We start from the raw sequence: 14,767 nt of genomic DNA on the forward strand, positions 1-14,767 counted from the left end.
ATGTGGAGCTTTGCTTGGTGATAGAGAGTTTGGGTAACTCTGTTTGGGTAACTCTGCTCTGAGCAGATCTTGGGACAGCTGCAGTCTGTACAGGCAGTAATCCAAAGCAGACAGAACCAACCTTGCTTGGCTATCTGGTTTTATTTAATTTCCAAGAGCTAGATCCATATTTGTGGAAGAAGCTCTTTTATTTTTTAACATCAGTTCAGGCCTGATTCTGTGTTCAAGGCTTAGCAGTGTGAGGAAAAAGCTCTTCTAGCTCCACACCAGACAATGCAGAGTGTTTCTTGGCATGCTGTAGTTGTCCTTTCTCTGTAACTGTAGGTTTGCTGAAGGGGATCTGTCCCCAGCCTCTCACCCTTTCCCTGCACTTGAACGAGGAGAAAATATTCACAATTAATACAGGAGACCCTTTTTTTCATTCTCAGTTGAGCTCTTGTGCTTCTGCAGCCAACTTCTGCAAGGGGAAGGAAATACTGTCCTGAGCTTAGTTTTATGGTTATGCCTTTCCCTAGGGAACTGACTTGAGATCCCTCTCCAGTTGCTTGAATGGAACATTGTTTTGTCTTCCCAGATATTATCTTTCATCCCTGGAAGAAGGAAGAAAATGGCAATCAGACCAGAGTGATCTTGTATACCATTACCCTCACCAACCCTCTAGCCCCCAAAACTGCCACTGTCACTGAGACACAGGTATGTGAAAGGGGACAGGAGTGTAATGCTTTGTAGAAACAAACCTGTGGTGTATTCTCTAGTCTTGGGCATGCTGCTTTGCATGTTTTCATCCTCCCTATCCATTTTCCTTTACACATTTTTCTTGTATTAACTTGCTACCCAGTGTCACTGCACATGTGAATAGCTAATCTTCCACTCACACTGGATTGCATTGTGAGAAAGGATCAGAAATTTTCCAGCAAAAGCAGATGAGTTTTTGAGCAAGCCAGCACATTCTAACACCTGTGTTTGTCACTCATACTGGTATTTTTTGAGCTGTGATCAGTGCAGCAGATTTTATCCACAAGCAGGGCACAAGAACGTCAGATATTGTCTGGCCAGTGCTTCTCACAGCTCTTTGCAGAGATGTCCAGGCTTCTTTACTGGTGTGGACAATTATGTGACCTATTAAAAAGGCAAAAGAAAAAAGAGAGAACATCTGCATCACTGGGAAGAGCCAGGCTAGCTGTGTCTGAAGCCTTCTCCTTTGTCTAGAGGGAGGCCAAAGGTAAATACTGAGTTAGCTTAGACTGTGCAGGGCAGGTAGGAGAAAGAAAAGTGTTGGGCAAAGGGAGCAGTTTGCTTTCAGGCAAACAAGGACACAGCCTATTTTATTCTAAGTTTGGGGTCAACCACCTGGGTGCACATTGCTGTGTCCTCACTGCAGAAAAAAAGGGGAAATAGTCTATAAGGAAAACCATGCACATGGATCTGCAGGTAATTGTGTCTGTCCCCTTTGTGGGGCGTGTTCTGGGGCAGAGAAGAGCTTGAAGGAAGCAATTGCCATCTTTCTCCAGAATCATGGAATATTTTATGCTAGAAAGGACCTCTGCTCAAAGCAGGGCCACCTCTGAGTATGGATTGGGTCACTCTCTGACAAGCTGGACCTCTGTCTAATGAGGGAAATGTCCCAAAGAATTGGTCCTCACGAGGCAGCGTCCCTAACTTCATCTCTGATACAAAATGCAGGAGGTTGAGCTGCTGGAACTGTATGCCCCATCTGAAATATGCCCCTGGGGACAATCTGAGTGAAACACTTGGTTTCCTCCAGCATGCCCTGCTTTAAAGGTGAGCTGTTCACAGGGAAAACTGCAGAGCTGTGGCTTGGGCATGGGTGCGGACTGGTGGCTGCGGTGGAGCTGTTTTTCTCAAGTGCCAGCAGGGAAGGTGCCAACCTCTCAAAGCCATGTTCTAACCAGACTAATAGTTGCCTTGCATGCTGTCTTTTATGCAGACAATGTACAAAGCCAGCCAAGAAAGTGAGTGCTATGTCATAGATGCAGAGGTGCTAACTCACGACGTCCCCTACCATGATTATTTCTACACCATTAACCGCTACACGTTGACTCGTGTTGCCAGAAACAAAAGCCGACTCAGGTACACTTCTTGGGGGATAAAAAAACTTTTCTGACAGTCAAAAGTTGACCTTTGGGTGGGAGTTCCCCTGGCTGTTGTGCTAGAAGGGTTGGGGGAGAATTCAGCTTTATGTCTTTGTCCTGTTGTCACGGCACTGCTGGCAGGGAGAGCTACTGTAGGGGCACAATGTGGGGACACACAGCAATAAACGGGATGCAGAAGCATTAAGGATGGTTCAGGGAGAGGCTTTCCAGGCTTTTCTTGTCCCCTTCACAGAAGCAGTGGTTTGCAGAGTTGGTTGTCACACGTGGTCAACTGCATGTGATAAGCAACAGGACGTATTTCCAGGGGTTGTACCTCTGAGATGCACTTAGGGGGACAAGCAGAGGAATTCGGTAGCAGGCAAAGCTCCAGGCTTTTGGTTTTGATGTCAATAAATAATCTAAATGTCTCCCTGCCACATAGCCCAAGGTCTTGGGAGTCCTGAGGAAGGCTCTCTGAAGTCCTTCCTTCCCACTGCCTTTGAAAGGACTTTTCCTCCTCAAGAAACACAAAGGGCTGAGACCATTCCAGAAATAGCAGTGTGCATGATTATTTCTCCTCTTTACATTGACAAGGGATTGGGAATTGACATCGTCTCCAAGAAGCAAAACCAGGAGATGAACTTTGCTTTCTTCACACAGGGTTTCCACAGAGTTACGTTACAGGAAGCAGCCCTGGGGGCTGGTGAAATCTTTCATTGAGAAGAATTTCTGGAGTGGCCTGGAAGATTATTTCCGTCATTTGGGTAAGTGTGACAATGACCCACAACTGGGGGGCATCTCTCACAGTTGGCCCTGTGCAAGAAGGGTCTTGCAAGAAGCAGCATGCTTGGGGGCATCATTTCTATGAGCAGCTTGTGAAAGGGGCTGGACAAAGTTATTTTTACAGCAGCATTGGTGGCACTTGTTGGAAATAATCAGGTCAACAAATCCTGCTGTCTGGTGGGAGCAGCCTGGGGTCCCACCTTTTGCCAAAGCCTAAGGGATGCACAGGGTGTCCTCTGGCACCCTGCAGCTGTGGCATTAAAGACCCTGAGTCTGTGTGACTTCTGTTCAAATGCTTTCCCTCTCTGGCTCTTCACAGAGAGTGAACTGACCAAAACTGAGAGCACGTACCTGGCTGAGGTGCACAGACAATCCCCCAAAGAGAAGGTGAGCAAGCAGTCGACTGTGCGCCGGAGGAAACGAGCCCATGGGCACCTCCGGGTGCCCCACCTGGAGGAGGTGCTGAGCCCTGTCACCACCCCCACGGATGAGGAGGTTGCACATCGAATCAAACACGTGGCAGGTAAGGAACTGCAGGCTGCTGACCCCTGGGGATGGAGAGTTGGGGTATATATATCTCTATATATTTATATTTATATATATAAAGTGCCTATCACCATATTGATGGACATTCTTTGGAACTACTCAGTGCTGGTGAGGCCACACCTCAAGTACTGTGTCCAGTTCTGGGCCCCTCAGCTCAGGAAGGAGATTGAGGTGCTGGAGCAGGTCCAGAGAAGAGCAAGGAGGCTGTGAAGGGATCCAGCACAAGTCCTGTGAGGAAGGGCTGAGGGAGCTGGGGGTGTTGAGGCTGGAGAAGAGGAGGCTCAGGGGAGACCTCATCACTCTCTCCAACTCCCTGAAAGGAGGTTGGAGCCGGGGGGGGTTGGGCTCTGCTCCCAGGCAACTCTCAGCAAGACAAGAGGGCACAAGAGGTCTCAAGTTGTGCCAGGGGAGATTTAGGTTGGACATGAGAAAGAATTTCTTTCTGGAGAGGGTGCTCAGCCATTGGAATGGGCTGCCCAGGGAAGGGGTGGATTCTCCATCCCTGGAGATATTTCCAAAGAGCCTGGATGTGGCACTCAGTGCCATGGGCTGGGAACCACGGGGGGAGTGGAGCAAGGGTTGGACTTGATGAGCTCTGAGGTCCCTTCCAACCCAGCCAATTCTAGGATTCTATGATACTCTGACAGCAGAAGTAAGAAGAGGAGTCAGCCTGTTAGTACCTCAGCACTATTGTTTCCAACCAATTTAAAAAAAAAAAAAAAAAAAGCCACAAGACTTTGCTGCCAGCCTGCCTGCCTGGGGAAAAACTGGAGCTTTGCTCAGTTATTGTTGCTCAGTTTCCAGAGCAGGGAGGATGTATTGGGATGGTTTTAGTGGGTGGGTGTAGGGAAAAGGGCCACCCTCCCCATCAGGCAGCATTTCCCAGCCCAAACACATCTTCTCTCCTCAGGTTCCACCCAGACACGGCACATCCCTGAGGAGAGCCCGAGTGGCTTCCACCTGCAGAGTGTCTCCAAGCTGCTCCTTGTCATCAGTTTTGTGTAAGTGATTTTGGTTTTTCATTTCCTTCACAGTCAGCCTTTAAAAACTTGGGTCCTTTCATGTTTCTCATGTTCTGTGCTCCTCTGTGCCAGCCTTTTCTCTCTCATATTTCTCTCTGGTCCCAAACTTCGCACAGCACAGAGGAGAGAAAAGCAATGACAGGCAAGAAAGAAATAATTAAAATTTCCCCCAAAGCCCCATCTCTGGCCTGATCCCAGTTTTTGCTAGCACTAAGCAGGCCATCGATCTGGCTCTGTAGGTTCTGGATATTAATTTATCAGTCTCTTGTTTCCCTTCAGTTTTGACCTTGTTGTAATGAACCACAGGCTTGGCAGACCTGCATGTTTCTGGGAACCCTAAATCTGGTCAGCTATGCTGTATGGGACACAGGCAACTTTGGCAGTGGTGAGCAGGGACAAGGGGCAGCTGTGCAAGAGTTCTTTTCTCTTTGAAAAGAACAGCAATCTAGCAAGTTGAAAATGTCCTTTTTTTATTTCAGGGACTCAAAGGGTAGAGGTTTTCAGTGACATCTAGAAACTGTGTTGTATTTTTTTTTAAATTTAAAATTAATAATGGAATGTAATCTGCCAACAAACCAGGTGTTACTGAGGATGATGATGCAAAGCTCCCTGGGAGTTACTGTGCAGTCACACAGATCTCAGGGTATGCAAGGCATCTGTCTGTTAATTCTTTCCTCTGGTCTGGCAAAACCTATTGGAATCTGGTCCTGGTCTGGGTGGTGATTTTGATGAGAGAAAAGAAGCTATATGGTTTAGAGATGATTTCTGCAAAGTATGGGTGGAAACAGATGGAGCAAGAGAGACTGGCATGATTCCACAAGCTCAGCTGGTGGCTGAACTGTGTAAAGGCAGTAAGTATATTGTAAAGGAGCAATCCAAGTACAGAAGGGATGCCTTGAAGGAACAGCAGAGCTTGTGCTCCTTCTTTTCCTAAGTTTCACTCACCTTTCCATGAGGTGGGAAGAAGCTGTGATGTGTAGACTGAGGTTACTTTTCAAATTGAGCTCTTTTCTGCATTTCCTTTTCCTGGTGGGAATAAAGGCTGCAGGGGTTTGCAGCAGCTGCTGTAGTGACCAATAAAGGAATGTAAAGCAGTGTAATGATGAGAAGGTAGCCTTGTGCTTATCTTCTGCATTTAGACAAGTGAGATGCAGTTAAAACTTTGGGTAGGAAGGCACAAAAGCTGCCCAGGCATGCACTGGGCTGCTCCATGAGAGCTACAGGCAGCCCCTCTTTATCCGAGTGAATGTCACCATTAATTGCAGACACACAGTTATTTCTCCATCCTTCTTGCCTCCCTTCCCACTGTTCCTTTCCTCCCTCTTCCCCTCCATATACCTCTGCACTGTCTGTGAGCCTTCTCTGCCCAGTTTCTCCTGGTCTGTGTCAGTCTGTTTCTAACCTGCAGCTGCTCCGTCTTTTCTCTTCCCTGCTCCCATTAGGATCTGTTTCAGGTACTGTCTCTCTCTTTTTTTGCCTCTTTACTCTCCTGCTTCCCTCCCTTTCTCTGCATTCAGCACATCCACTCATCCAGCCCGTTCTGTCTGAGCCATCATCTGTGTCTTTCTGGCTCTCCATCCTCCTTGCTCACACATTTCTCCCCTGCAGTGCAGTTTTGGGTGCTGATCACTCCGATTAAATTCCCACTCTCAGAGTGGACCTAAGCCAAAGCCTTGGGCTTTTTCCCAAGTGTGACTGGCAGGCAGGTGGGCTGTGAAGTGCTCCTGGTCAACTGACTCTTGCCTTTATTCCCAGTTTGGTGCTGCTGGTCATTCTCAATATGATGCTGTTCTACAAGCTGTGGATGTTGGAATATACGACACAGACTCTCACGGCGTGGCAGGGCTTGCGGCTACAGGAAAGGTACAGTCACACCTGCTTTGTTTTAGGCTCCTCTTCCATGTGTCCTGGAGCTGTCAGAGGCCTCTCTTGAACACTGAAGCCCTGGGCTCTCTTGTAGAATGCTTATTTTTTGTGTAAAACAGCTGGAGCAGGTAGTTAGTTGGAGCCGTCAGCAATTCTAGATTTGAAACTGTTCAATAGTTGCAGCAGAAGATGGGGAGGCCAGGCACCCACTGCTCCTTCCCAGCACCCCATCTACTGGAAGATGCTGTATGAATGTTGTTTTGCAATCCTGAGCCATCCTGAGGTGGCTGAATTTCCCTCTGTGCCAACAGCAGCATCTTAGAAAGACTCTTTTGTACTCGGAGAATTTGTGCCCATTGGAGAAGTGTTTTGAAAGGCTTGGTACAGGTACCAGCAAGTTAGAGGAATCACTAGGAGGACACAGGATGCTTTTTCACAGCCTAAGCTGTCCCTGGTGGTACTAGATGGTGAGCAGCAGAGTGTGATTGCAGATTGACTTTGTTTCTTTAATAACTGGTAGCATGGAACCTTCTCCAGAGTATTTTGGACATCCTGTTTCAGTACAGTGTCCACTGGGTGGGTCCTGAGGTGCATTCTAGGCTGTATGGTAGCATCTCCCCCTTTCCTTTTGTAGGTAGCAGACTGACAGCCTCCAACCAGACTGAAATTATTGCTAGGATTGGTCTCTATTATATAAATTCCCCCATTTTTGTCTAGGGTCAAAGGCAGACCTGCCAGTGTGTGTGTTTCCCAGGATGTGCTCCTGAGAAACCTGTATTTTTTGTTGTAGATAGATAGCATTCCCAGTGGTAAGCTGATGCCCTATAGTTGTTTGTTTATAACAATAAGCCAGGAATTCTCTTTGAAATAGTCTGGCAGCTGTAGGTGAATGCTTTTCTTCATGTACTGAATTGTGTCCTGTCTCTCCTCTATTTTCAGAGGCTGACTGACAGCAGCCTGAATCCCCTTTGCTTGTTTTTGTCCCTTTTCTAGCTGTACTTCTGCACAGTCAGTTATTCCCTTGCTAAAAGCTGTATCTGTTTGTTGGTTTTTCTGTGATTTGTCTCCTGTTACAGGCTTTCATATTTCTTCTCATTAGGGAGTGGAATTATTATTTTCCTTATAATAGCCCTACTGCTAAATTACGTGGGATTTTTTTTTTGTTTGGTTTGGGGTTTTTTTGCCTGCTTTATCTTCCTCTGGCACTCTTATTTAGACCACCCCAGCAGAATATGTAAGTATAGGACTTAAGTGCTGTTTGGATGCTTCTTATCATGAGCAGGTACTGGATTATTGAGTGGTTCTGTGACTGCCCCACACAGGTAACTCCCTTGTGTTACAGCCACCATTGCAGAGCAAGCTGCTGCTACCTTGCTGGGGAGAAAGGAACAATTAATTTAGCCCAGATTTCTAGCTGAGCTCTCACTATTACCAGGAACATCCATAGGTATTGCAGAACAAAGGAAGTTTGCAAATCCCTGCTGTAGCCTGCAGGGAGGGAGTCAGCTCTGGAAGAAAGAAGCTGAAGACAAAGTAGAAACAACTTTTAGTTCTTTACAGGGCAAAGCCTTAGCTATGAACTTAGGAAGAAGGAAGCAGGAGACATTAAGAACAGCTTAAAAGCTATTTTGGAAATTAAGACAAAGAAGGAAAGACTTAGTTTATCTTAGAAAGTAGCAAAGCCTAAAGAAGTAAGCAAAAAAGACTTAGGAAGCAGAAGGCAGAGAAGGAATAGATATTTTAGAAAGCAGATAGAAAGACGAAGGAAAAAAGCTTTAGAAAGTAGCAAGCAGAAAAGACTTACTGAACTTTAGAAACATCTTCCTTCTGTTGAGTTGAGCCCAAAGGGAGGGGCTGATACCTGCAAAAACACCTGAAAGAGAGCCAGTGCTGCTCCTAATCATAATAAAAAGAAAGCCTTGTATTAAATAAAGACTAACACAGCATGTCTAGACAAAACAAACTACAGACACTGTACAGAAGTCCCTGTCCCACACTTTTCTGGCATTACTCCCCATCAGTCAGTGGCCACTGTGCCATCTGTCAAGTCCACAAGCCCTGGGAGCTCACTCTGGCCACGGGCACTGGGTTCCACCCACACCACAACAACTTCTGCAAAAGGCAGACCTGGGCTATCAATTAATTACCACGATTAAGACACAAATATCATTGGTATCCAATTTAGGAAAGCACTAAGTACCTTGAAATGCATTTTTGCTCAAATAAACCTGCTTAGATAAATAGACAGGCACCCATACAGTCTACACAACTCCTGATCAACTTTGCTCCCCCTTTGACTCAGTTTCCCTAGATTCACTCTTGCTCTTATTCTGCCTGACAGGTTACCCCAGTCTCAGACAGAATGGGCCCAGTTACTAGAATCTCAGCAGAAGTACCATGACTCAGAGCTACAAAAATGGCGTGAGATCATCAAATCCTCAGTGATGCTCCTAGACCAGGTGAGACCATGGTTCCTTGGGTCACCTTGTCCTCCCTGTCACCTGCTCACAACCCTTCAGCCTTACCTGTTCCCACTGTAGCCCATCAGGTGTGTCATCTTCTGCTGCCATCTCCCTTTAGATCCATCTTCTGATGGCACCAGGTCCCAAAGGGCTCCTTGCAGCTTCTCTGTCACCTCACAGGGGTCCGTGGTTGTCAGAGAATTCTACAGAGCAAAAAAAAAAAATTAAATTAGCACATTTTACATCTGATGTCTTGCATCCCAGTTTGGAAAGCCAACTTTTTGACCTTGACCCTGGATTCCTACGTAGCTTGTGTGGATGAAGGGGACGTTCCATGGGTATCTGCTGCCTAAAGAGCCAGGTGTGTGCCCGGCTGTCCCCTGAAGAGAGAGCTCAGCCCACACCTCATTTTGCTCCCCCCTTTTCTGTTACCTCAGAGCATGGTCCCTCCCAGGCTCCCCTTCTTCTCATCCCCCCCTTGTACCTCCCAGCTCCAGAAAAAAAGTTAATTATGAAATCAATACTTTATGTGGAAGAAGGAGGCTCTGGTGGGGAAGGAAATCCCGAAGTGTTGTCACCCCCCCTAGGGTAGTGTCACAGTGGAGAAATTTTCTTCTCTTGCAGATGAAAGATTCCCTAATAAATCTTCAGAATGGCATCGGGTCCCGGGACTTCGGGTCAGATCCAGAGGAGAAAAGGAAACGTTTCCACTAAGAGGCAGGAATGCAGGAGGCCAGAGGACGGTGTGCAATATGTGTAAATAGGATATATAAATATATATATATAAGATATATATATATATACAGAATATAAATATATATATATTATATACAAATTTTAAGAGAAAAAAACAAAAACAAAAAAACAAAACAAAAAAAAAGCCTATGAGAGGAAGCATTGACCTCCAACACTGGCTGAAATGGAGTGATCAGTGGCAGCGTGGTGTGTGTGTGTGTGGGAGGGCTGTGCTCTCCCCCTGAGCTTAGGGCAGTGCCCAAGGGTGTTCCCCTGGGCCTGTGCACTGCTCTTCTGTAATATTCCTGGCTGTTTGTCTGTCTGTCTGTTTTGGTTTTGTTGTTTCAAAGGGAAGCATCAGAGCGAGTGCCCCCCTGTCCCTGGGTGACTCTATTTATCTCTACATACAAAGGGGACACTGTCAACTTCCTTACCTTGCTGGCTTCAAGGGTGGAGAGGTTTTGGCAAGTGCTGTCAATCCCTTACAAAACTACTCTGCATTTGGAGAGGAGGCCTCCTGAATTGCTGTGGGGCTGTGGAGAGCAGATCTCACAGGCAGTCACCTTCTATGCTTCTTGGAGCAGAAACACAGTTTTGCTGTCATGCTGGCCAGCCTGGGCCAGAGAGCAAAGCACAGAATGTAAACGAGCTGAAAATGCTTTCTCCAAACTCTTATTTGCCACCTCCTGCTATTGATCCTGCATTAGCAGGTGAGGAGATGGCAGGGAGGGGAGTACCTGCCTACAAGGTGCATGGGTGGAGGAGAGCAGACAGATCCCTCCCTTCCCTCTGACAGTGTCCCCTTCCCATCTGCTGTATTTCTCTGCTTTCTGTGTGCTCAGCCATTAAGCCATCCCTGTGCTGAAGATCTACATCAGTGCTGAAAGGGCTACTACCTGTGTGACTACTTCCCAGGAGAGGCAGAGTACCCCGACCAAGAAACAAAATCCTAAAGCACTATTGGTTTGCAACCACTCCTGCTACACCATGCAGCAAATATTCCTCCTGCCTCTGATCCATTGAGACCCTTTTGCTTGTACCACCCAGCCCTTACCTTAGCAACTCTGCAGGAAAACATTTAGGGAAAAAAAGAACAACTTTTCCCTCTCTGGGATATTTGCATGACTGTTTTTGCATAGCAACAAGGCCTCTGAAAGTTCAGAAGGGAGGTTTGGAAGGATCAGGAGGACCAAAAAAAAGAAAAGGAAAGAAAAAAAGGGACCAGCAGTGAGTGGCAGGATAGATCTGGAAGGGTGTCCCACAGGCTGAGGCATCTGACTGGTCTCCCTCATCTGCTGGTAGGGAAGCATTTGTTCTATAAGCAAGTCAGGGAGCAGAGCTGCCTGAAAAATATGTATTTTCACTTGTTTTGGGGGATAATTCCAGATTCCCATTAGCTGAGGAAGAGGGACAGCATCCCATACACAGCTGTGACTGACTGGGAGGCTGGGTGCTTTTCTGAAAGTTAAATAAATGTTTTCTCATCTTACCTGCCCAGGTAGATTAGGTGACATGTGAGGTCCTCAATCCTCAAGGCCATGGATGTACAAGTAACCTGCTGATTTCTCCCCACCTGCTTGCAGTTTCCATGCCCAAGTGCTGAGCAAACATATCCCACAGAAAAAGCCTGGAATTTGGAAGAAGCATGGATAAAGACAGGTCATTAAAAAACCCAAATATTTTAAGAGTGTGAAAACAAGGTACAACTGGGAAAAGCATGCCTCAGCAACTAGAGAGTAATGTGTTTATGACTATTTATTTAATTTAATGCTGCTGACTACTGTACTGCTCCCTGAGCTTTTTCCAGGGAGGCTGCTGGAACGGCTACTGTACAATAAAACTGAGGTGCTAGTGCCTGGGAAGGGCATTTTGGGGCTCACCTCGGGACAGGAGGGCCCCCTCTCCCCACTGTGACTTGCCACACTGGCCAAGAGTCCCCTTTCCCCACAATTACTAAGCACAGGAAAATCCCCTGCTGCCCATCTTCCCCTTTTCTAGAGTTTAATCCCACACACCCAGAAACAAGACAGAGAGGAAGCCCTGTGCTTGCTCCCCTGTCCATTCTAGAAAAGGGAAAAGCCACATCTTGAGAGAGAAACCCAGAATGTGGGGGTTTTTTACACAGATTATCATAACCTGTTGAGAGGCAGAGAAACTCACCTGAGAAGGACAAAAAAATGCTAGCAATCAGAGTTGGTTTCTTACCAAATTCACATCCTCTTGTTAGTTATGGAGGTGAGAAATCCATCTGCTCATCCGTGCATCCTTCTTCTTCTTCTGCAGTGTTCTTCCAGATCCCCTTGTGTTAGGTTCTGCCCTTAAGAGACAAAATTGCACAAGTCCTGTTAAATTAATGTGTGGCCATGAAAAAACAGCCATAATAATCCCAAGCACTAATATTCATTCTGCCTGCATGTTACTTTAAACCTGGTTTTAAGATCTTTGACATATATCCTGAAAGACAGCTACATTCAATCTGTCAATAAAGACATGAGGGTGCCCTTCAGACAGAGGAAGGTTTCTTTTTCTTTGATTCCTAGTTATTTATTTTCTTTGTGCCACTGGCCAGCAAGCCTGGCTTGGAGTTGGATTCCATTTGTGATCTCTTACTGCCTCTTAATTTGTCACAATAGCAATAAAAGAGAAAAAAGCAAGGTCTGAAGGCAAGATTCATGGTGGCATTAGGGCTTTAACAGGATTTAAGTGTCTTTATTAGACACTAGTGTGTCTTCAGCTAGATGCCACCTTCTCCTACTGCAGTTTAACTCAGATTAATTAAAGGACACACAGGACAGATTAATTCCTTTTGCAGCCACTGATGATTTTGGAGCCATCAGTTGATGATTACATGACCCAGAAAAATCCCGGACACTTTCGAGGAGCGAGGCTGAGCACTCCGAGTAGTGTTACAAGGGGTGGTAACTTCTGCCTTCCCTCAGCAGCTGCAGCAACTTGCAGCTTGGTTCCCATTGTCAGGATTTCCCTTCTCTCCTCCTTTGCTTTGCTGACCTGTGCCAGAAATCCCATGTCAGTTGTAGTTTTTTTTTCCTCGCAGACGTGGTTCCCTGCCAAGTCCTCCCTCTGACCTTTCTGCTGCTGGGGATCTGCCAGGGGAGTGCAGCTGGGCCTTCATTTCCAGAACCTGAATCAAGTACAAAAGAGATGTGTTTCAAAAAAACATTTCTACAAACCCAGCACCAACAGCTAGTAGCCTAATTCTTGCCTAGGAAGACACTACATCTTGGGAAGAGGAAGCTCTGATTCACCTCTATGCATATCTAATCTGGGAAGAATATATTCCTATATATTCCTATATATTCCTGCATTAATCCTAGCTTGATGCAGCCTCACTTCTGATAAGTAACACCTTCTACTGCTTACCTTAAAAGAGGCATTTGGTTTTTGGCACCTGGGATGAGTGCAAGGTGCATTTGAGAGCTGGAAAGCAGCATTCCTAAAGTAGATAAAGCACCTGTGTGTAAAGGCTGTGAAGGACCCAAAGGCACAGGTTGTTCCAAGGGCTCAGATATAAACATGTGCTCAAGAAGGGGGCACTGCTGGGTCTGCACGTTCCACTTAAAAGAGAGAAAGTACCTGCAGTGGTAAGAACAGGAGTTTCACTATGAATTAACCACAGAACCATTCCTTTTGAGTGCTTAAAACCAAACCAATAATCCAAGGCATGCTTCAGTTATGAAACCTGGATATAAAATGACACTAACGGGTACCAACTTCTGCAGAAATCTTTTCTGGCTCCTTTAAGTCTTTTGGGAGAAGAAAAAAAAAGTCACCCAACTTCGATTTCCTCTAATTATACTCTCAATTATGCTGCTGACACAGAGAATGCATTTACACATGGCTCATGCACTGCTGTGCCAGTCTGGGGTGGCTGCCTGCCATTTGACTGCCTGTCCCATTTGCCTGCTTTAGATCTCACAAATGGAAACCTAAGAGAGATGCAACATGACTTAATTACAAATATGACCTTGTCCTGGAAGAGGAGAGGTTTCAAAGCCATGCTTTGCTGACCATCAAGCACAAAACTGCCTCTGAAATAATGATGCCTGCACTGGCACAGCCCCTCTCAGAAAGCCTCACATGCTTTATCTGTGTTCTTGCTTTAAAAAAACCCACCTAAACCCTTAGTTTCAGCTCACCTGAGAGTAGATGGGGACAGGCTTCTTAACCTTCTTTTCTCCTCAGCACTACCTAGCCTACAGCCATGGTTTTCCCCTATATACAAGAAGGTAGAAATCTGTATCCCAAATAGTGACTGGAATCACTTTTGGTCTGGGGACTTGAGACCTGTTAGATGTGCTCTGCAGTCATTTCTGTGCAGACAGATGTGTGACAGGAAGGCTGAGTGAAGGTTGCAAACCTCACCCTTTGGCTTTCAGAAGCACTAACCAGAGAGGTTTGGGCAAATACAGTACTTTGTCATGTGGCCTTAATCCCTCTCCCTTTCCTGGGAGCTTTGCCTTCTCAGCCATGTATTTCCATCATCTTGCAGTGGTCCTGAGGCACCTAAATAGAGGAGACAGACAGAGGGCAGCCTGCAGCTTGCACACCATCCAGGACACCCATAATCAGCTGCAAAATAGAGGTTAGTGGCAGAGATTTCAGGAAAATGAGTTGCTCCTGACTAGTTAGAGGGGTCTTCCCCATGCTGCTAGACATAGGAAAAGATTTAGGACTCCTCTTCCTCTAGGGTTTGTTTACATGAGCACAGTTTGCATAAAGCCAACATGTGAGTTAATGTCTATGAAAATGGGGTCTGGGAAGGCTGGTACCCAGGTGTGCAGGGGCTCCAGTCCTGTGCAGTGATCCAGGAAGATGTGTTACTGCCACAATTATAACTAAACATTGTGACCAGGTAGCATCCTATCACTCAGCATCTGCTTTTCCCTGCCAGGACAGAAGCAAAGCACTTCCTAATTTAGAGGTGGGACAGACCACAGGAAAGCTCAGTCAGTAACAAAGACTTTAAACCAGCAGCTCCTGTCTCAAGAGGTAATTCAGTCATGATTTTGAGGCAGCTGCTGCCATCTCCCAGATCTTGACAGACCCCCCCCTTGCTGTGCTACCTCCTGTGCTCACCTCCACAGGGATCTTTCCACCTCCATCTCTGCCAGCCTTGCTGCTGCTCCAATCTTTCACAGCACATCCAGGGGAACTCTGGCTCAGTCTTTTCAGTCTCAGCACTAGTTAAGACATCCAACAGGGAGGGGCTTGCTTAAAATTAACAGTCCAAACCTTAAAC

At 46.3% G+C, this 14,767-nt stretch overlaps 1 protein-coding gene and 1 long non-coding RNA gene across 12 annotated transcripts in view; one reads left to right on the forward strand and one right to left on the reverse strand.

Annotated features, from left to right (window-relative positions):
* The window catches only part of GRAMD1B (GRAM domain containing 1B), a 111,288-nt gene extending 99,275 nt beyond the window's left edge, over nucleotides 1–12,013 (forward strand). For 10 of the 11 annotated variants that reach the window (XM_071769189.1, XM_071769183.1, XM_071769184.1 and 7 more), the window contains 8 exons: nucleotides 575–693; nucleotides 1,949–2,091; nucleotides 2,754–2,857; nucleotides 3,196–3,399; nucleotides 4,333–4,423; nucleotides 6,200–6,307; nucleotides 8,652–8,769; nucleotides 9,397–12,013. In XM_071769189.1, the coding sequence (XP_071625290.1) occupies nucleotides 575–693; nucleotides 1,949–2,091; nucleotides 2,754–2,857; nucleotides 3,196–3,399; nucleotides 4,333–4,423; nucleotides 6,200–6,307; nucleotides 8,652–8,769; nucleotides 9,397–9,486 (977 nt within the window). In that variant the 3' untranslated portion in view covers nucleotides 9,487–12,013. The remainder of the gene's footprint in view (nucleotides 1–574; nucleotides 694–1,948; nucleotides 2,092–2,753; nucleotides 2,858–3,195; nucleotides 3,400–4,332; nucleotides 4,424–6,199; nucleotides 6,308–8,651; nucleotides 8,770–9,396) is intronic. The other variant, XR_011730683.1, reaches the window with a different exon arrangement.
* LOC139807794 (uncharacterized) lies at nucleotides 285–12,678 on the reverse strand. The gene is made up of 5 exons (XR_011730684.1): nucleotides 12,517–12,678; nucleotides 8,836–11,824; nucleotides 5,390–5,508; nucleotides 977–1,119; nucleotides 285–590 (listed from the first exon to the last, which is right to left on the reverse strand). It is a non-coding gene; the product is annotated as an uncharacterized lncRNA (long non-coding RNA).
* Nucleotides 12,679–14,767: the final 2,089 nt, after the last annotated feature.

Source organism: Heliangelus exortis, chromosome 26 (assembly GCF_036169615.1).
Source record: "Heliangelus exortis chromosome 26, bHelExo1.hap1, whole genome shotgun sequence".
NCBI lineage: Eukaryota > Metazoa > Chordata > Aves > Apodiformes > Trochilidae > Heliangelus > Heliangelus exortis.